The sequence below is a fragment of the Netta rufina genome, assembly GCF_964035555.1.
Source record: "Netta rufina genome assembly, chromosome: 1".
NCBI lineage: Eukaryota > Metazoa > Chordata > Aves > Anseriformes > Anatidae > Netta > Netta rufina.
Window position 1 is genome coordinate 95,382,464 of NC_140123.1, and position 25,932 is coordinate 95,408,395.

A 25,932-nucleotide genomic window follows, 5' to 3' on the forward strand; every position below is an offset into this window, starting at 1 on the left:
ACCTTTTCATGTCATTTTAATGTATACACTCAAATCCTGCTGCCTCAGGAAAATCTCATGTCTACCTTTTTGTAAATACAGGCGCTGAACAACTGCGAACTTTCTTCCACTGTTTAATGCGTTTAACAGGTCTTCGGAGGGTTTCTTCCTTTTGCTTTCTTGTTTCTCGCAGTTTTAGGTTCTGATTTGCTTCAGTCATATTGCATGCTGCTGCATTCACAGTATATTGAACATCTGCTTCCATTCCACATGTACTGTAGAGTGTTAATTATTTTGCACATTGCTACAATGTATAAGCCAAGCTGCCTGAATGAAAGTTTCAGGGTTTTTGATGTCTGTTTTTTTCCTTTTTCTTAAGACACATCCAATCATTACAAATTCATTTAATCCCTTAGAAATTCTACTCATTTGCCAGACAGGCTGCTGGAAGACTTAATACTTTATAAATGTCAACTTAAGGACTTCTTATGGAAACTCTTAGGTTACTGTACAGCTTTTCAATAACCTGATTTTCATTATTTCCTTGAGCTGCTGCATTTCTTAAATAATGTTGTCTTCAAGAAGTAGAACTACACTTCGAAGTCACTTCACAACTATTTCCTCTTCTGCAAGGCCTGAAACCTGTGTCTTCTACTGCCAGTAGAAATTTGATTCCTGCAACCTCTGTCTTCTACTGCCAGTTTCTTTCTTCACAGCACTATGTCAAATGTGCATATGGTACTTTAATCAGGAATTGAGGATTTAACATTTGCAAAAAGAAATGTGCTCTCAGATATGGCTGCATCACCTTCAAACTGAAGGGTCTACTAATATACTGGCGTTATTTGTTTGTTTTGCAGGTGATTTGATCTTCAGCAGATGCAGAAAGAGGCATTTCCTCTGTTCTAGGACGTTTAGATGCTGGGGGATTTTGAAGACTGTCATCAGATGGTAGTTGCCTCTCTGAAACAGGCAGATATGAAAGTCATTTAAGCTCAGTGAAGTCAGATTAAGGAAGTGAACTGGCTTGCTGGATTCACTAACAATTAAGCACTCATGAAAGAAACCATTTTGAGAGAGACCAACACGTGAAACAATTACATGCTCAAAGTACAAGGGCAGAAAGTCTCCTTAAAACCTACCTGTGTGACCTGGAGGACATCACGTCCAAGGAAGCTTACTCTTTAGCATTTCAACTGCCAGCTAATGTTCCCATTACTATTAAACTGTAGTGATGTATGAGCAGCTACCTGAGACAACCATAGTGAGAACACCATTCTTCATACTGTCAAAAGAACTTTTCAAACACACCCAGACAATGAAGAAGCTTTAAAATCTACGAGTTTCAGGTTTGTGCTTGATTTGACTTTTATAACTTATAAGAGAAGTCCGCAATGGAAAAAAAAATGATTGGCAAAAATCTTTTCTGGATACTAATAGCCACAAAAGCTTACCATGTTCCTGTTCTGAGGAAGGAGGTAAAGGAACTGTATCTGTACATGCTGAGGTTGGTGTATCTGGCTTCAGCGTTATCAAGTTTATTCTCCTTTAAAAGAGCAGAAATAGTTCAAGTACTTAAAGCTTTCACTGCCACTTTATTTGAACATATACTATACATAGAATCCTTTAAATTTACTGTTGTTTAGATGTATGTTACTATGTTTTTCTTCTTATTATCATATGATGAGCAGGGCATTTTTAGAAGTACTTTAAGTAGACATTTATCTTTTTCACTGGAAAGTACTTTCGCATATGTTACGTGAAACAGACCTTCAGGAGATATTATTTTGGTGAAATATTTTCAAGTTAACACTGTTTGCAAAGGTAAGGATTTTAGCCTGTTTCTTGACACCTGTTAAGGCTTTTAATTCTGCTGCAACAGCTTACCATTCCTCTGCTAGCCTTGTCTACGTTAACACCTTAGACTGTTAAAACTCTACGGAATTCTTTTGCCCTATGAAGTCCACTAACAATTCTCTAGTGGAGGAAAAAAAAAGAAGTCCCTTCTTTATATCACACTCATCAGATTTTCTATTTTCTTCTGCTAAATATCTTCTGGATAGCACTTAGAAATAAGCACAAGAGTGACAGAAGGTTAACTGGACTGTAAGAAAATACCACTGGCAGTCCCACATATGCTACAAGAAAACACTCATAACAAAATTAGCTAACATGATAAAATATAGCTTCTCTCAAAAAAAAAACATGAAGATTAATTTGCGCTGTCACCCTGCCCTCCGGACAACGGTAACTTTCAACTACTTAAAACCTTTTCACTTGTTAGTTCCCATATAGATGGGACAGACGCGTTATGGTCAGGTTTACTTTGCTACTTCTTCACATTTTAGATAGAAAGGCAAGAACTGTACATTTAGGATTTGAGAGACATTCTGACCTTTTAGCTGCAGTACAACTGGAACAAGAAGTTCCATGTCAAGACAGCTACCACCAAGGCACAAGGCTAGGAATTTATGTCTAAACCTCAAACCTTTAAATGCAGCACAAGCACAGCTTGTCTTGGCCTTCAGATTTATGACTGCAAACGGCAATATAAATCTCACCTTGGCGTCTTGCTCCATGCTTGCAAAGTGTTGAGAGTAATCCTCTTGGGCTGGTTTACTTTAGTACTCTGGCTGGCTGGCTGGCTTATTTTCCTCTCGTCTGAAGATGGTACTGGAACATTTTTTACGCCAGCAGGTGTGGAAGGCAAGTCCTTACCAGCACCTGCAAGTGTCTTAGGTTGAAGGGTGGGAGTGCTGGGAGGAGTCCCCTCGGTCAGCCTAGAGCCTGGGGAAATGGCTTTGTGACACTGACTCTTCTTCACTTTCTTCTCTGTTGCACCAGGAGTCTTGACATTTATCTGAGGCTTCTCCTTCAGTGGTATTCCCAGTTCATCTTTCTCAAAGGTAACAAATGAACAGTATCCATCCGTGGAAGAAATTGCAAGAAAGGCTCCATCACTGGACCTATTTGGATTTGTTTTTTCCATTAAAAGAAGTTAAAACTTTTTTCTTCAACTCCCACCCCCCTCCTTCTGTAACACAAATCTTTTCCTCTTCCCTTCCCCGAGTACATGCAAACATCTAAATAAAACTGCATTCAAGTGAAAGACATGCAATTCAAATGAACCGAAGATCTTCAAGTCTGGCCTTCACATCTGATTTAATCTCTCTGGCCTTGTCTGTGATCAGTGGTATTATGCATTCATCTCAGCAGGCACAGTTCAATTGTAGGTACAAAACCCCTTCAGCCACAGTTTCTGAAATATTGCTTAAGTCTGCCCATTCAGACCAGCAGAGCAGTTTAAGCTCTTTAGCTACGATCGCCGTGCTAAGCAGAGATGCCTGTGCTCAGAATCACTGTGGTGCTCATATGGGCAGGCCCATGGTACTTATTTCATCACGTAGTATCAACCACTGATAAAAAAACACGATTTCCTATTCTCTTCTGCTCCCCTCCTCCTGACACACAATGATTTTCAGTTTCTGAGCATCAGCTGTAACTTCTGATACAGGCTTCCAGCTTAGGAATACTGGCTAGAAAGGCGTAACAAGCCTGGTCCAGCAGAGGGATTATCCTGTTTGCAAGACTTGGCTTCAATTTTCAGCTCCAGTTTGGACTTCCTGCATCAAGCCAGATAAATTACTCAGAAGTAGTACATGAAGAACCACCAAGCAGAACTGCGCAGATAAAGTGTAATTTGACCAGGACACAGATACCTGAGCACAGAGATGACCTTTAAAATTTCTGAATAACATCATTATTACCAGTAACACTGCCTGGACAATGAGTACTTTCCAAAGGCAACCAAGTACATTAGCATTTGTACAAATTTTCTATTTGTCTGTACAATGCTATCTACTTGTCCTTTGGCTGCTTGCACCTTGTTTCCCAGCCAAAGAACTGTAATTCTCCAGTTTACAGGGCAAAAGAGATGACTTGCTGTTCAGATATCACAATGACAGTGACCAAAGATGTTTCATAAATGAAATACAAAAATAAAGCAAGACACAGGAAGTCGTGCACAGCCTCAGTGTATAAGAAGGACAACCTCCCCTTTCCACCCCCATCACAACTTTTAAGAATCTAACAGTTACATACCATGAAATGTCACTGAGGGTGTGATAATGTATGTTAGAAACATAGCCAAAGGGGAAAGACTGCTCAGTATCATAAAAAAGCACAGAATCTTCTGATGCAACAGCAAACACCAAGCGATAGGGCAAATTCAACAGAGCAGGAGATGATTTCTGACTACTTTCATCTAGAATGTAAAGAAATGAAAACACTGAGAATTCTTTCTTGTGTTCATTACAGGGCAGTAAACACACTAGTTAGTCATGAACCCAAACAAAGATTTAATTATTCATCAAGATAATGGCTGAGAAGATGGCACTTCTACAAAACAAAGCTTAATGCCAAGCACTAACATTTCTATTACCTAAAGATTGCCCTCCATTGTTTAACTTGAGAGAGAGAAGTCAGAAGAAATTTAGTTAATCTAAGTTGGTAATATTTTGTTTTGTAAGTCTGTCATATTGTCCAGTTTAAATTCTTAATGCACCTTAATACCAAAGGCAACACAAACTAACCTTAGGAAATACTTTAAATTAAAGTCACCATAAATGTATACCATCACATATACCAGCACAGTTCTCATGCAACTTCATACCATTCTTCCCCTCCTCAGAACTCTTGTTCTGGCCTGTAACACCAGCATTGCTTCAAGTTTGGCTTCCTTGAATAAACATCAATGGTTGTTGCAAACTACACCAACTCTGTGGCATTTCTGTGATGTGGGTAGTTGGGACTAAAAGAAAATATTTCACTGGGTTGCTCCTTTAGTGCTAAGCCAAGTTATTTACTTTTATTCACAGAAAATGATTAAAAGTTAAAGGAAAATGCTAAGCAGTGTTTCTGTAGCCTACAAGGCCAAGTAAGAAGTTTATTCGCTGTATCAAAAGCTATTCACAAGGTATTTGAGGTGAATTCAGGGTCTTAGAATCAGGAAACAGTTTCTAAGATGTGGTACAACACTATCTTAAGGAATGTTAAAAGGCTTGGGAATAAAATCATATGGCCTGCATATAAACAGCCACACTGGCCTTTTCACGTTTGCTGTAAAAATCATAATCCCCAAAGGATTTACAGTACCTTTATTAAGTGCTCGTCTCAACTCAAAGTAGACTGGGCAGCAGCGAACAGCAAGAGTTGCCTTTCCAGGACAGGGCAGATGACCTATAGGCCTTTTGTGAAGAATAAGTATTTCAGAAACCAGCATTTGATTATTTTTTTTAATAAAAGGATTTTTGATCTTATCAAACTCTACCTTTTAAGATTGTTTCTGGAGAAAACATACGTGGTGTTTGTTACATTTTCTCCTGATTCAACACAGCCAGCTGCAAAAACAGAGGTAGAAACATTACTCATCAAGTCAAAAAGGTACTGTGTACACACTTTCTGCCTATAAACATTTTACTTCTCAGGAATTAGACTTGTCAGTTGGGCAAGAGCTGTGCAACCTGAATACAACTTAAAAAGGCATCCCAAATATTTATTTAATGCTGTTTGTGTTTCCCTTATATACTTCCCGCTCAAAGCTTCTTTTTGATGATGCCAGACACCTATAAAAGCAGTGCTTATGTGGGCAAACTGATCCCCTCCTTCCAATGTTATTTCTACTATGACTGCAGAATGTTTTTAAAAAAGGATAAAAATGATGAGAGACCTGACAGTCAAAAGAAACCACTTGTTGTTCTTCGTTTCTATTTAAACAGAGCTGTATTGTTTCAATGCACACGTTTCAGTTAAGAAAAATGCCACAAATATAACTTTTATCACCAGAGAAGGTTGAGGTTCTGGATTGATAATGAATGAGTATTGTGGAGTGTCTATATCCTTCAACAGGAAGATGATTAAGGAGGAACGGCATGATTCAGATAAATAAGCATCCCCTAGCAGTTTGAAAGTAATCCTAATGCACATTCAAAGTAAAGTATAATAAACATTACATGTTCTTACATACCTGGAGTGAGTAATAAGGAACCATCAGGAGTAAAACTGAGTCTGCGGAAAAATGACTTCATGCTGTCATCATGAAACATCCGATAGCTCCTAGCCTGTAACATTGAAAATATTGCAAGAAGTGCCACGAATATGTCAGCTGGAATCCAAGCACGAAAAGTCATCTAGTTGTACAGTCCAACCTCACACAGCTTTTAAAATAAAAGATAAATATTTTAGAAACCATGATTCCTTCAAACTTATTTTCCCCCTTTGCAATAAATTCTTCACAGCTAAGAAAAATAACGCTGATCCCTCTTCAGCTAATCAAAACACTCTAAGAGCGGTCACATTAGACCAGTAATCAAGAAGTATTAATAACCTGGAGAACATTATGTAAGAGTCAGTGTAAAAACCTGTTCGTTACGCATTTAATTTTAACTCTAGGAGTAGAGGTTTAAGGAAAGCTTCTATAATGGCAAAGAGACTTCTCTCAGGTCTGTTCTTTAATCTCTATAAAACTGTTACAAATATTTCACAAAAAAAAAAAAAAAAAGGAATAAAAGGAATTAAAAAGGCTATAGCTAGCTTAGAAGTGTTATTTTACTTTGAATTATTTGTGAGGGGAAAAAAGTTTCCTCTTAAAAATTAGTGAAAAATTTAGGAAATTCTAATCCTATTTTTCTTAAAAACCAGACCCCCTTTTAAATTCAACAGCCTGAAATTTACAAAAAGATTAATGCTCTGTCATATCCATTAATAAATGTACAGCCACACTCTGACCGACATGTTTTAAGTCTATTAAAAATTCATCACACATACTATTTTTTCCGTGCCATTTTTATCATTTACAGTCAAAGACGCTGTGTTACTACTTTATTCAGCTGAACTTGCAAGAGATCAAAAGCAGCAGGCACTGTTAGTCACTTCTACAATGACAGAAGAAACCTGAAGAGGTCTCTACTAACAAAATGTGGAAGTTAGATACAGACAAAACTATTTGATATGTGGATTACTTGAATAGAAAATATTTGCCCCTTTAGTTTTGGAGAACAGAGTAAGTCATACAGAATAGCATCCAGCATATTCTCCAGTAGCAGCAGCAGCAGCACAACATACCTCTCCTTCAGCTCCCGACCCAGATGGCATCTTGGTAACGTTGAATGCTACACGCCTGGTTTGTGTGTTGTATACTCGCAGGACCCTACGCGGTGGAGAGCACAGTTAGTTGTAACCAGCTTCCCTTCACCTCAAGATTTACATAGCGTTAAAACATCTCACTTTTCAGTCAAGACTGCCAAAAATAAATGACAATCACCCAGTAATTGTAACTCTGTTCATGAGACACCACCAGGGAGGACATGTCTTTATGGCTAAGCAAGCAATTAATCACTGCCAACTATTTAATTCAATGAGGTTTGTAAAGTACCATTATATGATTCTATGTGCATTCATAGAGGAATAAGGGAATTAATGGACAGTGAACAGCCACGCCATTCCTACCTGTGCTGTAGTAGCTAATATGTTCCCGTGAAATAGGAACTCGCCTCAGAGACAATTAGTTATATTTCTAGGCTTTAATTCAGTTTCCTTTGGAAGACATGAAAACCAGAGTCTAACTACACAGAGAAGGTTTGAACTCCACTGACTTCATTTCAGTAAACAGCAGGTAGCCAAAGCAAATCCAACTGCTGGTCCCACCATCCCATACTTTTTGCCAGCTCAGACACCCACTGAAGCCTTCTCTGGGTTATGCTGGTTTGTGTTCCACTGCCTTTTGTTTTAATGGAAGCACACAAATTTCACATAACTGATTATCAGAAAATAAAGGCTTATAATGACCTAGCAGCCATTAACTCATCATTTTTCTGAGCCTATTGCAAATCTTAAATCAAAACTACTTTTCCACCACTACAGTAATTTTCCTTGCAACTGGTGCCAAATGACACACATTTATTAGCCAGCTGCGACCCCTCCTGAGCAGCACACATGCCCTAGACAGCTTAAGCTGAACTGCAAAGTTCTGACAAAGGCCAAGTTTATGAAGTGTGTGTTTGCTTTCCCAATGACATCACTTACAAAACTGCCTGGGATGGAGGGAGCAAGAGGGCGAAAGAAATACATCAGTGAAAAAAATTATTTGTAACTGATTTCTTAACCTGTTTATATCTTTCTCTAAAATGCACTGACAAGGATGGACTTAGTAGCTCACTGACAATCAGAGAATGCAGCGATCTCTTAAGATGTATCTGGTATCTCTAATATCATGAAAGCTTATTTCCTGAAGACAATTTTCTAAAACAGGTTATATAAGCTTACTTGCCATTTAGAAAAGACACTCAGACCTCACGAATCATTTACTACAAGCAAAAGGTAACTGAATTATAATGTTGCTTTCACATCAACTTTTTTAGAAAACAGTCTGAACATAGGCAAAAGTCACATTTATCTCAAGAACTCTAAGGCAAAACACTTAGACCATCAGCTCACCTATCACAACTCAGAGTTGCAATGTACTGGCCTAGCGGATCCCAGGTTATTCCTTGGACATAACTCTTGTGTTCATTTAATATTGAAACCTTCTGCCCTGAAATTACAAACAGTTTCCAAATTCTGAATTCAAATGTGTTTTAAAAACATTTCTTCATTTCAGAAATAAAACAAGGCAAGATGTTTTAAAATGTAAACAAATATTTTTTTTTAGACAACCTTATTTTGATGGTACCTGACAAGAATGTTGGAAACAGAAATATCCTAGACAAAAAACAGATTCTAGACATAAACGCAGCCAATTGGTACACACTAATTTAAGGCTTGTTCCCTGCAAACTAACTCAGACAAGCAGCTTGGTTCAGGCATCAAATGTGCCAGATGATATATTTCAAAACCTTTCTGATTAGAAAAAAAAAAAAAAAAAAGTCACGAACATCTAGAGTACTCCTCAACAATTAACTGACCTTGGCTGATTTCTGGCTGAATACAGAGACAGAAATTCCAGCACTAAAACACAGCTTTCAGCTGGGGCTAGATAGCCAGGCGCTGCTCTCTGGGGCTGTGGAAACTCACCTACTCTGCTGAGCAGGCACTGAAAAAATATACTGCACGCAGACTGACTGATGGCTTCCACACACACAGCTTTCAGAAATACCTCTACAGCAGTGCTAGCTCATGCTCACTGGATCATGAAGATCTTTCAAAGGCTTGAACTCTCTGACCTAACATGAATGTCACAAATCCAAAGCATCATGATGAGGTAAAGTTACAGAAAATTCTCATGAAATACTATGTTTTGAATACCAGTGACAGACTTTCTTTTAGTATCGTAGTGTCATTTTGTTTCAAAGGAACAGCTCTTTGAAAAGATTACACAAAGAGCTGAGGCCATGCTGCGTAATTCCTGAAGTCCTTCTGGCCCAGTTGTTCTCAGACAGTGACCAACAACACATGCCTAAGAGTCTAAGAAGAAACTTAGCACATAATGATATTTCTCCAGGATGCCTTGAGAGTTGCCAGCAGTTTGTGCCTGTAGGATTTCTAAGGCTAGTGATGTTGTCTTTGTACTAAACAGCCCTATGGATTTTTATTATTCACTTTCTTCCTGCCATTTTTTTGTTGTTTTTTTTTTTTAAACCATGCAAGCTTTTAGCCTGGATATTATAAGAACCTCTCCTTGAAGCTCTTTACTTTCATGTATCTCCAACTTCAACCACAAAGCCTACATTTTCCATTAACGGCTTCTTACTTCCATCTTATTAGTTGTCTCCACTTAGAAGACACAAAACTCCTCTGCAGCAATGATTTAGTGCTAAAAGAAAGCAGTGAGAACGGAAGACATTACACATATATTATGTAAGCAACATAAAAGGACATCCAGCTTTTTTTAGTAAAAGTTTGAATAGATATGTCCATTTAAAGTTGTCACAAGCAGTCCAAGATGCAGGACATTTCATCACCATCTGCCTGCACATACTTAAGCTCTGAGCACATACACACTTAGTTGAACATTCTTGTATTTATGGTAAAGGAGTGTATGTGAACACAGGATGGGAGAGATATTAAGCATCCAAACCAAGAACATGAAAAAATGTCAGCAGCAGAACATTCATACTTCCATGGCGCAGGAACTGAGAAATAATCCTGGATCCTACTTTATTTTTTTTATTAGATACTAAGCATACGAAATGCAAGATTAAAGTTTAACCCGAGGGAAAGTCAAATATTTCCACATTAGATTAAAATTAAAAGTAATGACCACGCTGCTAATAAGAAAACACCAACCCACTGTCAAGCAACCTACCCTAACTGGTTACTACATACATACATGGCTGGAAACTGCAGAGTGCTAAATATTTTGGGATAGTCCAAAGGAACTTCTATAGATGGGCTTTTCTTGGAGAATACATGCAATTCTGTAGCAGCAAAGAACAAACAAAAGTGTTTTGCTGAACAGAGCCTAAAAAAGTGTCACATCTTGCAAAACGAAACAGCCTACATGCTAAATGTTCTTCATGGTTTTGACCAAGGTAGTTAGTTACTTGTTTACTTTTGTTTGTTGGGTGGGGTGGGGGGAGGTGAGCAAATGATACACAAGACATTTGTATAGGACCTTTGGGAAAGAAAAAGGGTGCTGTTTGCTTTCCCAGTCACCTGAGGTGAAGAGATGACATAGTATTAAGTCATTAGATACCCTCATATTAGAGTTTATCTTTATGTGCTGGGCTACCTGCCTCACAATTCCAAAAGTTCAGCAACTAAGTGGACTGCTCTCTCACAAAAAGAAAACATTTTTAACTATTTTGGTAAATACCCTAAGACAATAAATAAATAATTTTGGTAAATACCCTAAGACAGTACTGAAGGCACAAATAAGAAACAGCATTTACCTTTATTGACATCCCACATTATCGCTGTGTTATCTACAGAAGCAGATGCCATGTAATTTCCATCAGAAGTCCAACAAATATCATATACATCTTCTAAGTGACCTCTAGAAGCCAGCAGAGACGAAACCAATTATTAAGGTGAACAGATACACGTAAACATAAAAGTTTTGCACAATATCAGGTAAAAAAAAATAAATCAGAGATACAAATAAAAAAATCATGGAAGTAAGATGAACAGCAAGATTTTCAGCTTCTAAAAAACTTCCATATTCAGGAGGCAATAGAATGTTTTTAAAAGCACAACCAACCTTCTATGCAACATAAACCTGCCTTTTCAACATTCCTTTTTTTTCCCACAGACAATAAATAACTTGCATTTGAAATTATGAATTTATATCTAAAGATCAGCAAATGAAGAGTTGTAGGATCTGTACAAACAGAACGCTACACCAAAGAAGCCTAGAAGTGTCACTATTCAAGATGACTTTACTGCATATTTATGATTTTTTTAAGAGCAATAAACAAATACATGCACTCACCAGAACCACATGAAATACAGAAAATTAAGGTTGATTTAGATGCAACTGAACAAACATTGTAAGATATTCAGAACCACCTAGAAGGACTTCACTGAAACCAATTTGTATTGCCTGAAGTTTAAAGATTTGCCATACAGTGTCATAGCTTTAAATTTTTAATTTTTGCAATGCTAAATTTATGGAAGGGGGGTTGGCTTGGTTTGCTTTAAGAGCTTGATGCTCCTAAGGATCCTGCCGGTGCTTCATGCAATTTCACTAGCATGTTTGAAACTGTTTGCACATACGCCACGACAGTTGCAAGGACTCTAACAGTTATGTATAGCACAGTTGCTTATTTTTTGTAACATAGTGTAAATTCTTAGCAATTTGATCAGTATAGACAGAAACCAAAACTTTTAACAGGTACTACACAGAAAATGGAGCAGGTATAAATACTGCTCATCAAGAAGTACTGCAGAACCACTTATTTCCTTCAATTTTCTGCTGAGTGAGAACAGAACACATTCCAACTGCCAGCATTGGTTTAATGCCTTAGTCACTGTCAGCTAATACCGACCTAGACTTAACAGGCACAGTGTGTATATTTTACTATATAGTTTGAATACTATAATAATATGAATAATAGTTTGAATAATAATAGGTTTGAATTGAATAATTATTATTGAATAATAATAAGTTTGAATAATAATATATTGGATTTTGAACTATTAAAAAGAATCAGTTGAAAAAGACTGGTCTAGCTTCACAGCAAGTGAAAGCTTCACAGCTGGCAAATTTCAACGAACCATTTCAACTACTGACATTTTTTGCTTTAATAATGATCAAAATTTCCACTATGAAGTTAATAAATAAAACTTCACATTTTCTTTATACACATATATATACACACACACGTTAAACTTTAAGTGACTGCAAATCTCAGGAACCAGTTTCAGAGCACATCAGTCATGTCATGTAAATTAAGTCACGTAAATGCCTTAACTAAGAGGAAGCAGGTTGGCACTGCATCAAACGAAAAAATAAAAGATGCTAAAAGGACGAACATTGAAGTAAACAAATCTTAGAGAGTATTGAAGTTCTAAATACACTGAGCATGAGACCGTACCATATGACAAAAGCCACTGCAGAATCAAAAACCCAGAACAGAAAGCAAGCTAAAAAATATTGAACTACCTTAAAGTTTTAACAACCGTCCAGTTCTCCTTGTTGAGCTGTGCTTCATCTTCATCCTGAAAAGCCAGTGGTTCCAGTTCTTTGCTATCATTCAGCTTCCACAACAAAATAACAGCATCTGTAGAAGAAATACTATGAAGCCTTCTTTTCCACTTGTTTTGTTAATACGTTACATTTAGTTTAACATTACAGTTCTCACGTATGACACATGAAAATCAAGCCTTAATTTGTGATGAGGAAGAAGAGACTGCTTTACCCTCCTCCAGTGTGAGCTACTGATTTTAATCTATGTATTTTTTATGTAATGCTAATAAAAAGAATACAGGGGTTCCCAGGAGTAAGACGAGAGTTAAATACTTACTTTTCAATTTACTTTTGGTTAGAGCTGGCTATGCTTCTGCACTTCAGGCTTTTGAAAATCTTCCAGCGAGGCAGGTAACACTCAGCTCTGTCTCACCCACCCACCTAACGCTGTCCCTACTGCAATTGAAGAACCTACACGGCCCTGGAGGGACAGGGCTAAATTTACAGATTCTGCTGCAGCATCTCAGTATGATGCTAGGCAATACACTCAGTCTCCCCGCCTCTGAAACAGAGACAGCAACTATTTTATATCTGGAATACATCCTTTCAGACACACAGACAGTGAGAACTTACTTAGGAACTGCATGACAAGCATTCCCCAACTACAATCAAGAGGGCACACAGGAGTCCACAGATAGAAGTGCAAGAAACAGGTATGAACGTTTATTTCCCCACATTCATTTCCCCCCTCCACTCACCAGACGCACAAACAGCTTCTTTAGGTTAGCTTCATTATGCATTATCACTCACCATCTCCACCAGACGCTAGGATCTCACCGCTGGGGGAGAAGCGCACAACATTTACTGCTTTGGTATGGCGGGCGAGGTTGGACAAGAATTCCACAATAGCTTTTCCATCCGGTCCTTTTTCCACTTTCCATATCTAGTTACAAAAGCATTACAGGTAGTTTTCAGAAACAAGATATACGCTGTGTTCATCACTACAAGGATTCACAATTTACTCCTTGGGCAGTCATTCTGAAGTTACAATTTGAAACTCTGACAGCTAAAGCTGCAATAGCACAGTATTTTTCCCTCTACAAGCTACAGCTGTAATTATATTGCAGTATTATTTTAGTCTGATGAAATATATTACCAAATATTTCCAATAAATTTAAAAAACAATCAAACACACAACATCATGACATCATTTTCTTATCTGTCATGAACAACCTCCACCTTCAAGTGAGTTAGACATGTCTATAGATAGTAATTTTAATATTATGGTATTACAATAACAAACACAAATAATATCAAAAAAAATCACCCTTATCTCTACAGGAAAAAAATAGTGTGGATGCAAGCCAAACAGTCCAGATTGAAAGGATAAGTCTGATCCTTGCCTCTCAGATCCTCTGCTAAACCACAGTATCTCTCCATTAAGAAAAAGCAGCAGTAACAATATGAAAAAGAAAACCTTCTTATCTCCATTTACCTGCTTATTGTACACGTAGTGAGACCTCATTACAATATTTTATTTCTTTTTCAAATAAATCAGGTGAGTGAAGACTGACAAAACATAAGCAGGCTCAAAAGATCTTTAAAAGGTAGAATTATCCAAGACTGATGGATGGATACATGCTCACGTAGCAGAAAACCTGCATGAATTCTTTGTGAGGGAGTTTGTTAACAAGGAGCACAGGGAAGCTCCTGCTTTGGAATCCTTTACGGCAAGATGAGTTTGAGGAAAATTGAAGGGTTAGCAGTAGGGTTTTTAGCAAACAAGTCAATTTTTTCCTTTTTTTTTTTTTTTTTTTTAAATGGCAAACCACCATGCCTGGATACTGAAGGGACGTAAAAGGAAACGAACAGCCCATCAGGATGGGAACCTACTTTGTTTCAGTTTTAGTTCCAAAAGAAAGGGAGGCAAAAAGAAAAGTGTGCCTCACTAGCCCATTAACTTTATTTAAAGAGATGACTAAGATGCATTTAAAATGAACGTCGCTCCCTCAGTGCACTCATTTTCCCAAAGCTTTCCGATCAGGCCTTACTTTTAACAGAAAAAAATAGCGATTACTGACTGACAGGAACAACGCGCATCAGGGATTTTTATGACAGAAAGCAACCGCCTGCCTTTACGACGGCGCACCTCACCGCCGCATCTCTCGGGGCTTACGCTCCTCAGCCACCTGCCGTGCCCGGAGCCGACCCCCAGGAGGCTGAGAGGGGTCTCCCAGCGCCGCCCGCCCGCCCGCCCGGGGCGCTACTCACGCGGACGGCCGTGTCGACGCCGGCCGAGGCCAGCCGGTTGATCTTGCCGTCGGCTCCGCGCTGGAAGTCCAAGCTGTACACGGGCTCCTTGTTATGCCAGGCTATTTCGCACGTGATCACCTTCATGGCTCCCTGGAGGGAACGCAGCGAGGCGCCGCGCCGCTCACCTCACCTTACCTCACCTCACGGCCCAACCGCCGCCAACGGCCGCCAACGGCCGCCGCGCGCCCCCCGCCCCTACCCGCGGCGCCGCGCGGCCCGACCCCGCTCCCGCCCGCGAGCGCGTTTCCCGCTCCCGCTCGCCCCGCCCCTACCGCGCCTGCGCAGCCGGGCCCCAGCGGCCAGGCTGCGCCTGAGGTGGGGCAGCGCCCCCTGGCGGGGCGGCGCCATGATGGCGGGCGGTGATAACAAAGCCCGAAACGTTTTTATTATTATTATTATTATTTTTTATTTTTTTAAGAAAAGAACATCTAAATAGAGGGCACAGGGGGCCTGCCTAAGCCTTCTCCTCCCACCCAGAGTCGCCCCGCTTTCTGAAATAAGGCAGAAACTCCAGCCGTGCTGCAGAGCATTTATTTATAAACAAAAACATCCTCAGGTTTTGATCCAGCAAACTCAAATTTATTTTCTTTTTTTTTATTATTATTTTTTGAAATTTTTTACAAAAAATACATTTTAACAGGTAAATAAAAACCATTTCCATTAGTCCACTGTTCATCAAAGTGTAAATGTACATTGTAAATTTTTGATTTTTAATATAGACATATGCTATATTTTGACAGTCACCTACAATAAACTCAACTACAGGATCTGATGAAACGTAATAAATAAATGGAAAATACACACCAATAAATGGGAAATATAAACTTTTTAAAAGTCATACAAAGTTATATTACAGCCACCTCTTCAAAAATCAAACATTCAATTTAGCCATTACAAAGTACAACAGAATCGCGTGATCCTTATTGGCATTTGAGAACAGATAGCCTCTTCAGATTGAAACGCTACCCATTGCGAGAAACTGAGCTACAACTTAATTGGATCATCTGCCTTTTATTCAGGACAGTTAGCAGTGCAAAAGCCAAAATCGCTGGCTTGACAAAAAGTACAACTCCTAGGTATGAAAACACTGGATGCAGTTTCATGATTTCTCTTTTATTTTTTTTAAAGCAAGAACCATTTTTCTTGATCACTTTTTGGAGTAATACCAGACGTAGAAGGTAGATGCGCTGTCTTTGCCACCTCTTCTCATTCATGACAACTTGAAAGGAAAAGCATGCAACAGGCCGAGGAGAATACTGTCACCACTGTAATAATGTTTTGTCTCAGCACCATTTCTTCCAGGAAGTTTGCGTGAGCATTAGAGCATAGAACTAGTGGCTTAATAGTTGCTGTGAAACATTTAAGGAGGTTAAAGGAAAAAAAAAAAAAAAAAAAAAAAAGAGCGACTCTGAAGGATGTCTAAACTTTAAGAGGGCATAAAAAAATTGTATTTGAACACTTTCAGCTTTAGCTTACTGTGTAGTTACATACCACAGATAAGACATGCCTCCTTTTCGAAGTATTTCTATTTCAACCAGATAATCAAGGATTCAGTAGTCTGACCCATTTATACACAGCATGGCACATTGATAGGAAAGTAAGTTCTGGAAATGAGTCTCAGGACCCTCACATGCCAGCCTGAAAGACTCCAGGGCAGAATACATGTTTAATGCTACAGAAACTTGCCCCACCCCCCAAGATAACATATAAAAGCATTTGTATACATCACAGAACCTCTTTGTCATTCCATTTCAGCACTGGGCTGCCCTGAAAAAACGCCTTCAAGTCTCAAGAGCTGATGCTACAGCTGAGGTCCTCCGGGAGTCCAACCCTAGCTTTTGATATGTTCTCTCCAGTAGGCCACCAGAATCATTCCCATTCCGTCGGATGCCTCTGACTTGGAAAGAAGTGGGCAAGAGCTGCACGTTGAAAACCAACCACTTGAACCCATGTACTGGTACGTACTACACTTGGGAACCAGCACTGTTGCATTCAGATGGGACCTACAGATGTTCAGATAGGAACTACGGACGCTAGAACCAAACATCCTTCCCACTGCACTCAAACACAGAAACAAACCCTAGGAAACAACAATCAAGTAGCAAGGGCAGGACACACACAAGTACGTGGTCTCCAAGACTTAAAAGGCTGAAATATCCCATGGCTTTGTTTATGCTGCAAGATTATGTACACAATGTTCCTAAGTGGCACCAAAAAATCCAAAAGGGAGTCAAAGATCACCCACTTTCAGGATGAGACCCTTAAGGAATTTTTTCCTCTTTTGGTAGTAAAAACACAAATATTGCCAATATGAGCAAAAATGTTATCTATTAGTCACATTTCTAGAACATTAATGCAACATACAACGTTTTTGATAGTAATGAAAATACTGTAGTTTACAATAACATCACCGAGGTTTGTTCTGAGAAGGAAACCAAGGAAGGCTCTTTTTGCATTTTTAATATATTCCACTGCTTCAATTTCAGAAGAGGAAAAAATTGCAAGTATCAATGCTTATATAAGACCAAAAGTCAACCAAAACTTTTGTAGAAAAGTATTAAGATTCCTAATCATAAAAATATTTGCAAATTTAATTACAAATACATTTTAAAAGCAAAATCCTTAATTAAGTAAGTACATTGGGGTTGGTCAATATTGACAGTGTTCCTTTAAGAGGAAGTTAAGATAACCCCCACTGTATCTGTGGGAACATCTAAATGCATAGAGTATATACACTTATCGATCAAACTATGTCAAATATATAAAGTGAAGAAGCAGTATTTACACTTTTGAGCCTATACAAAGGTTATAATGGAAGAACAAATAAGAGACTGCTAAAATCTTAAGATACTAAGTACTACTGATTTCATGCATTTGTTCTACAACTTGTCCTAAAATTTCATCTACCACATCAATATCATAATTTACTTGCTGCAAGTCTAGATCAGGCATGATTGTAGCCAAAAGTTGTCCAACATTCACTCGAAGGGAGCGTAGTTTCAGGCTGTGAAGAAATAATTTGATATGTTTAGGTATAGATGAATTTTCATGTTAAAATACACACAAATTTAATTAACGAAGCTGGACTAATATTCAATAATGAAAAGGCTCTGTACATGACTTCCGTAAGCCAAAAGGAAACTGAAACTGCAACAAGATAATTTCAAGATCTACTGATTTTTCAAAGCTGATTCTCGAGTTTTTAATTTTGAAGGTGTACATTTCCTTAGCTTCAAAGGGATACTAAGAATTCTGAAAAGAAGTTTAATACTTCCATTTAAGTTAGCAAATAAGCACTTGCACAATCCTCTACCCCACAATACTTCTTTATTTCTCAAAACAGTAATAAAATAAAATAAAAAAAAACAACAGTATTTTTATACATCTATAATCACAAACTACCACCACCAATGGGAACAGAAGAGAAAAAGTCAAGAAAAAAAAAGAGAAGGCAAGAAAGAGTAGCTTGTCCAAAGACTTTACATTATAAAGAGGAATTAAGGTAGGAGTTACAGTACATGGAAAATACTATTCCTCCTCTTTTTGCTTTCTTTCATGGTTCAACTACTCTATAGTCTTCCTGATCAAATTGTTTCCATATCATCCATTCCTTCTCTTGAGCATTTCCTTCTACCATCATTATCCTTTACTAGTAGCCAGTCTTCATGGTGCCATCAAATCCCAGTAGTACTTGTAACTTCCACCACAAGCAATGCATGTATTTGCTAATTCTTCCAGTCAGATGCAGTAAGCAGAAAATGAAATGCTGGCAGGTGAAGGGGAAGTTGAACCCCAGGAAAACTTGGATTGAAAGGGGTCTCTAGAGGTCATCCACTCCCTTCAACACATATTGAAAGAAGGGCTAACTCAAATCAAATTGGAAAATCTCCACAGGCAGAGATTCCTCAGATTCCCCGGGTCCCTTTTCCAGAGTTTGACTGCCCTCACTGTGGATATAAGTAAAAAAGCTTAAACAGAATCTTTTCTTGCAGGTTGTTTCTATTGCCTCTCATCCCATCGCTGTGCTCACCAGAAGCCAGGCTTCATCTTTTCTACAGCCACATCCAGCTGCAGAAGAAAGCACTGAGAAACCAGATCTCAAGGCAGCTTTTTCTTCTTAAGGCTATTTCCCTCAGCATCCCCCTGTACCTCAGGCTCTCCAAGCCCCTAATTATCTTGGTGGCCCTCCAGTGGCCGGTGTTTTTTGTACACCAGGGAGCCCCAAATACTCGGTCTGGTCTCACAAAGCCCAGCAGAGGGCAACAATCACTTCTCTCAAACTGCTGGCTGAACTCTCGCCAGCAGAGCCCAGCAGGCACCGGGCCCTCCCACCACAAGAGCGCACTGTTGACTCACATTCAAACCTCTAATCCCCCACAACCGGCCCAGGAGGAGCCTCCACCTTGTTCAACTGCATGGGTTGTTCCCAGCGCAGCTGAAAAACGTCACTGCGGCTTTGTTGAACTTCTGTGAGGTTTCTTTCAGCCAACTTGTTGAGGTCCCTCAACAACATCCCCACCTTCCAGCATATCGGTGGTCCCCCTCTGATCTGGTGTCACTGAGAATCTACCGAATTCATTTTGCTGCCATCTAGGCCATTAATGAAGGCATTAACAATGATTGGCCTTGATATTGATCCCCAAACTTATCGGACTGGCTAGTTTTACAACCCACCTCCTAGTCTACCTATCCAAAACATAACTCACAAATTTTGGTTATAATATAATGGCAGCCCACAGTGAAGGCTTTCCTAAAATGAAGGCCCACTTTCCTCTTATCCACTTAGCTGGTCATCTCACTGTAGGAGGTAATGAGGCTGGAGAGGCACTGTTTGCCCTCAGTAAATCCACGCTGGCTGTTTCTGATCACCTTGGCTACTGTGAGGCTGCATGTGGCATCCAGGCAGATCTGTGCCACTGTCTTCCTGAGGACTGAGGTTAGGCTGACCAGTCTGTATGTAGTTCAGATCCTCCTATCTGCCTGTCCTGAATAAGGGCATGACAACTGCCTTTTTCCAGGCATCGGGAAGCTTAATTGACTGCCACCAACTTCTGGACACAACGGACTGCCACAAACTTCATCACAAGGCCAACTCCATCAGTTGATCAGCTCCCTCTGATGCTTGTCACCTGGTTCTACAGACTTGCTTGCATGTGTTTAATTTGCTGAAGTGATCCCATAGTTCAGTCACCCTTTACTACAGGCAATGCTTCAATTAACAATTAGGCTCATGGACCTTGGGGGCCAGAGGACAGCCCTCACCAGTGAAAATGAAGGTAAAGAGGTACTGAGTACCTCAGTGATGTGTCTCAGGTACCTCACATCCTTTGTCCACAAGGCCTCTGCCTCACAGAGCAGCAGGCCCATAATTTTGTTTTCCTGTTGCTGGTACTGTGCTTACAGAAGCCCTTCTTGCTTCTCCTTGACAGACCTTACTAGTTTTAACTCCAGCTGAGCTTTGGCTTTCAATTCCATCTGACATGCTCAGGCAGTGTGACTATATTCCTGCTGGACTGATCGTCCTTCCTTCCACCTCATGCATGTGCTCCTTTTGTGTGTTTATTTCTACTAATGGAGAGCAGCAAAATCTCAACTTGAAAGCATAAACTCTTGTTTAGTTCCAAGATATACCCTGGAGATGACCTAGTTCCATAGGACTGCTCTGCAGCAAGTTGCTATATGGGAGGACAAATCAGTTCCAAAATTGAAAACACTTTCCAGCAGGGTACAGTTGATTCAAGAAAGAAAAATAGCATGCAAAAGCGAAGTTCATCTATACAGCATATACTAATGATCACCCTCTTTCTTGCCTTCTTTCTCCCTTTTCTTGTTCTGTAAATTGTGACTAGAAATTATCTTACAACATTGTCAATATTTAAAGAAGTGTCAGTAGGGAATTCTATCGTGCAATGGTCAATGCTGCTCAAACAAATACCTAAACCACTAGAAAAAATTACTTGATGAAGAGATGGAGCATGAATGTTACTGAGCTGGGAGTCACAAAAGGCAGTAGAAAAGAATTCCAAGCACCAAGTTTTATTATATGATTATCAGACATGACCTTCAATCAAGGTCTTTCAGATACAATCATCCAAACAAAATCTTGTTTGATATAATCTAGAAAGAACAAAATTGATACCTTTCTCCATCAGAAAAATTTACAGTCTCTTCTACATTACTGGTTGTAGAATCATTTGCTCGTGCTACCGCTTGCGGAATTGAAGCTTTTAACTGTGCGATTTCTGCTTTGAGTTCTTCACATTGACAGGCAATTTTATTTTTTTCCACTTGTAGCATTTCAATCTGGAAATTAAATCAAAATAAATACTTTTACACATCACATGAATTTGTGGTGGTTAAAATAAATATAACCAAAACAAACTATTTGTTGACCGCTTTTAATTTAACTTTTCAGGGAAATTTTACGATATGGCAAATTAGACAAACTGCTTTTGAGCAGCCAGCTGAACACACTGCACTCTAAACCAACTTTGTCAGACTCTCAGGTTTGCTTTTTTTCTACCAATGGAAGCAAAAAACCCCTAAGATTCTAGACTAAGTTAGCCCCTTTTAGGTGTCTTGATTAGTTAATAGACTGAATTTAACTAAACAACATGTTAGGTACTAGGACTGCTATGAAACACCCCTTCAAGAAGACGGAAATTTACATTTTTAATTGTCATTTTGAAGCATATCCCCGTTTTAACAAACATACCTCACTTTTGTAACTGTCTCTCTCTATGCTGCATTTGTCCAGTTGCCTGAAAACATCGTCAAGCTGTACAGCAATTTCGTCAACCTCACTCTTACTTTCACCGTCGGCACACTTGCTGCATTCAGTCTTTAAGTTCTGCAGAGTACTGCATTGTTCTTTTAGTTTTGCTATTTCTTCTAAGGCCTGTTCATATAGCACGCTTACTTCTGCCAAACTTTTTTCATGAACATTTTCTTCTGCAAACGAAGAAATTGTCTCAGTTGACTGATGGCACATTTCTTTTTTCACATACTTATTATTCATTTCTAGTATCCTCTGTTCCAGTGTTTCTACTTGCTTGGTTAATACCTCACATTTGTTTTGGTACATTTCTTTTTCTTTGTTTACTAATTGCAGCTGATTTCTCAGTTCATTTCCAAGATCTGCAGATGTCTCAGAATTTACATTGTGCTGCTTAATTTCCACTTCTACACTGGGAATTGGAATTTCAGTCTCATCTTCCATCTCTTCCTTTTTAACCACTAAATTTGGGACATCTGTCTGTGTTGCAGAGGTCAACTGTTCATTTTTTGAATCTGAAGCAGTCGCGCTGCAAGGTTCTCTGACATCACAGTTTTCTATTTGCTTCTCCTCCTGGTCCACATTAATACATTCAGTTTTTACTACTGGAACATCAGAATCTGCTGAAGGCTTTGGAGTGCTGCTCTCCTCTAAAATAATGACATCATCGTCATCATCATGATTGTTGAATATTCTCTCATTTAATCGAGGTGTTTTTAAAGACACAGGTGTGACACAGCCAGGTGTCTTCCGTTTCAAACTGAGGAAGAAAATATTAAATTGGTTACCGTATTGTTCAAATACTGCAAAGTCATTTGTTTTAAACTATGTTTAGCATTTCTGTAAGCACAATTCAAAACTGCTCCTCAGTAGAAAGAGATGTCTCCCTGCAGCACATCTTAAGGTCAGTAGTCACAATAAATACCTTTCCTGTAAAAACAATGGCTGACATTCCCACTAGGTTATTACTCTCATACATTATTTTGAGACAGACTCAACATTTAGGGATAGAGAAGACCTGTAACAGAGGTTAAGTAAAACATACTGTAGAGTGAGCTTAACACAATGCAGCCTTTTCCTAAAGTGAGACAAACCACTGAACAAATTTTCCTTGCCTGTACACCGTGTTTTTTTGCTGCTTTCCTTTTTCTTCTTGACAAGGTTTCTAGGTATCTTTAATTAACATGGTTCTCCCTATAGTACCAGAACTGACATACAAACTTTGGCAGCTGTGACCCAAAGATGGGTTTATACACTACACCATCACTTTCATTAAAAAAATTATTAGGGATAAATAAGATTCTATTTTGTATAGGTTCACTAACCTGTTGTCAGAATCAGAATGAGGTGAAGATATTGATCTGTTTGAAACAAGCAGAGGTCTTCTGACAGAAGCATTTGATGTTTCTGGTAAAAGTGCTCTTGGAACAGCTTCCTTTCCACTCACAGCTGAGAATGTTTTAAAGTCTTTACTTGAGGAAACAGGTGTTTTTAAAAACATTTCATTATTGATCTATAAGATAATGTTAGTTAAGAATGGAAAGAGATATTAGTAGGTTCTTCAGAATAGGTTTAGGTAGTTCTATTAACTATCTGAAAACACTTACAATTATGACAGACATTTCTGTGTACTGCAAGGATACAGAAGCAATATATGTATTGCAATATACATCTCCATATAGCAATCCACTTGACCCCTGGCTCAATATTTTGCAGTAAGAAAGGTGGACTAGACTCCTTTTAAAAACCTCGGTTTCCTCAGCTTAATAATCACATATGCAAAGAACAACAACAAAAAAAAACCACAACTAAACTCTACTGATCTGTATCAATTATTGTTTCCTTTGTGTCTCTCCAATGCTGGTTTTAATTTTACTTTTTAGTGCATGTCGTAAGCATAGAAATATTGGAAAGCAGCAAGGTTTTTTTTATATCTTAATTACAAATTGCTGCTGGATTTCTCAGAGGACTCCAGCTGCACAGTCCTCCCCATGCACAGCTGCTTTCTGGCAATAAATCTTTCTGATCTTACAAGTCCTTCTATAGAAGAATAGAAACAGAAATAGCTATTTTTAAGTACCATGCAGAATCCTGGGGAAGAGTTTTTTCCAAGCAGCTCTGTAGCTATGTCTGAAGCCTGACCATCATACACAAAATATGGGACAGACGTTTCTGTTACGTTGCTCATAATTAATTCAGTTTGTCCAAAATGAACAAAACCATTTTACTTTTAGAAATTACTTCTCTACTTTGATAAAATTAACTGCAGGAGAATTAATACAATGAAGTAGATGGATTAAAATTAACAAATGCAAAATCTCTTCTCCAGAAATCGAGTGATCTGAGGTTAACAGTTAGAGAACAACCTAAATCTCACTTTGTAACTCAGAATCAAATTCCCTATCTGCACATGCCCATTACTAAATCTTTTTGATTTCCATCTGCATTCCATTTGAATTTGAGTGCCTCCTTGCAACACAAGCTTTCAAAAATACAGCTACTACGAATTCTACACTTACCACAGCCCCAACTTTTTTTTTTCCCATAAAACCTTCGGTTTTACCTCATCACATTTCCCTCTACAACAAATCCACTTTCAACAATCAGATATCATGTCATAAAAATAGTTATCCTTTACTGACATCTTTTCTAGTACTATTTCGTGAGGCAGCTTTGTCCCCTTCAAACCCTTTGTTCAGTACGGAATAGCACTCAATGGTCCATTTCCTATCATTGGACAGTAAAGATGGGGGATTTTTGGTTTACTAAGAGTGAATATAGCCTATATAACCATCAAAACAAAACAGGCTGTTGATCTAATCAGCTGACCACTAGTTAAGGCAACCTAAATCAAAGCCTGGCCTACTGGATCAAACTGCAGACTACTGTTGCCAGAAAGAATAACTCCGTTACCAACGTCAGTTTCCTATCCACTTCAGGAGAGTTACCTGGTGGCCGTAGTCCAGCCGTTTCTTCAGTTTCTCCCTGTCTCTGCACAGGAACAAGGAAAATAAAAAAAGAGCTTAGATTCAAAGTGTTAATTCATTGTGAAACCAGATCAACTTACATCTAAGACTAAACACAATACAACTTATTTGGCTAGCTACATTTCTAACAAACATATTCTACTTTACTGAATAAAAATTTTCTGCATGATCTTAGAAACTACTGTAGTTTAAATGTAGCTTAACTTCAAACAAGTTCTCTCTGAGATTTATTTTTAAAAATTGTTTAAACCGGTAAAAAAAAAAAAAAAAGCCTTCTAGAATGCAAACCAGCTGTTCATTAAAATTGCTCAAGTCATTTTTTTTTTGCACACACCTTGGCTAAGAATCCTCTCATTCTCAAATAAATGCATTGAGGTATTCAGCTGCTTCGATGTGGGCCCTGAAAACAGTTACCTAGACAAGGGCTCCCAACAGATATAAGGGACTGTTTCCCTCTAACATCCCAAACTATCCTCATACTGCTTAATACTATGAACACCACCCCTCTGAGAACCGTAGTGAACACCAGCTTCTTGCACTATTCACCTCACTAGTTATTAAATGAGAGGGACCTGTTCTGCTATGACTTTTCTAATTTTTACTTAAGATGGAAAACAAGCATTAGTCGAAGAGAAATTTGAAGGTCCTGTCAAAACGCTAACAGTGGAGAAAAGAAAAATACTATTCAGCTAGTCACTGCTATGATCAGGTCTTGATTGCAGGGCGTTATTTTCTGATGGATATGTTCCCAGAAGGGTTGCAATCATACAACAGGTGAAAGAAAACGGTGTTCAGCTTTCACATTATTTTTCTAGCATGGACACTTACAAGAAAGTCTCTAGTACTCACTTTTTCTTATAAGTTTTCTCGTATGTGGGATGTATTAAGTCATCATCTTCTGGTTCTTCTGGCACATTACAATCCCTGAGTTAAGGGAAAAAAGGGGCAACAAAAATAGCTTAGCATACGTACTTACATTAGGTGATATAATAAAAAGCAACAGTTTGGTATTTATCTAAATCAGATTTTACCGGAATTGTGGATCAGGGTTCAGCGAGCAGTACCACTTTTCTGGCAAGTGCTCTATTCCATCTGGAAGCTTCCGCCACTTCAGACATGCATCACATTGTACCCACGTCTGATCAGGCTGCTTTCTGTAATGAAAAAAAATGAAACTTTTACAATAAAAGGTTATTTTCATGATGGAGCATAACATAGTAATAACAGTATGTAAAGTTCTTCTATTTAAAAGTGAT

General features: G+C 38.6%; 2 protein-coding genes across 2 annotated transcripts in view; both read right to left on the minus strand.

Annotated features, from left to right (window-relative positions):
- Nucleotides 1-233: 233 nt before the first annotated feature.
- On the minus strand, nucleotides 234-15,044 carry CHAF1B (chromatin assembly factor 1 subunit B). The gene is made up of 13 exons (XM_084290217.1): nucleotides 14,873-15,044; nucleotides 13,412-13,544; nucleotides 12,578-12,695; nucleotides 10,866-10,969; nucleotides 8,473-8,569; nucleotides 7,102-7,186; nucleotides 6,005-6,098; nucleotides 5,309-5,378; nucleotides 5,134-5,225; nucleotides 4,081-4,243; nucleotides 2,541-2,945; nucleotides 1,434-1,525; nucleotides 234-942 (listed from the first exon to the last, which is right to left on the minus strand). Exons 1-13 carry the CDS (start codon nucleotides 14,996-14,998, stop codon nucleotides 821-823), a joined length of 1,701 nt encoding a protein of 566 aa, XP_084146343.1. The 5' UTR covers nucleotides 14,999-15,044; the 3' UTR covers nucleotides 234-820.
- A 964-nt stretch (nucleotides 15,045-16,008) lies between these two features.
- The window catches only part of MORC3 (MORC family CW-type zinc finger 3), a 29,211-nt gene continuing 19,287 nt past the window's right edge, over nucleotides 16,009-25,932 (minus strand). The window contains exons 11-17 of the mRNA XM_084296163.1: nucleotides 25,708-25,830; nucleotides 25,526-25,600; nucleotides 24,638-24,680; nucleotides 23,015-23,202; nucleotides 21,630-22,449; nucleotides 21,054-21,217; nucleotides 16,009-17,918 (exon numbers count right to left, since the gene is read on the minus strand). Coding sequence (XP_084152289.1) covers nucleotides 17,765-17,918; nucleotides 21,054-21,217; nucleotides 21,630-22,449; nucleotides 23,015-23,202; nucleotides 24,638-24,680; nucleotides 25,526-25,600; nucleotides 25,708-25,830 — 1,567 coding nt within the window. The 3' untranslated portion in view covers nucleotides 16,009-17,764. The remainder of the gene's footprint in view (nucleotides 17,919-21,053; nucleotides 21,218-21,629; nucleotides 22,450-23,014; nucleotides 23,203-24,637; nucleotides 24,681-25,525; nucleotides 25,601-25,707; nucleotides 25,831-25,932) is intronic.

What these genes read in the sequence shown, in the direction of transcription:
- CHAF1B (XM_084290217.1), bottom strand. Translation starts at nt 14,998, where the DNA reads ATGAAGGTGATCACGTGCGAAATAGCCTGGCATAACAAGGAGCCCGTG. An exon ending in TTCCTTATTACTCACTCCAG is followed by an intron (nt 5,379 to 6,004) that starts GTATGTAAGAAC and finishes CTGTTTTTGCAG; the next exon opens with CTGGCTGTGTTGAATCAGGA. An exon ending in ACCCTCAGTGACATTTCATG is followed by an intron (nt 2,946 to 4,080) that starts GTATGTAACTGT and finishes AAATCCAAATAG; the next exon opens with GTCCAGTGATGGAGCCTTTC.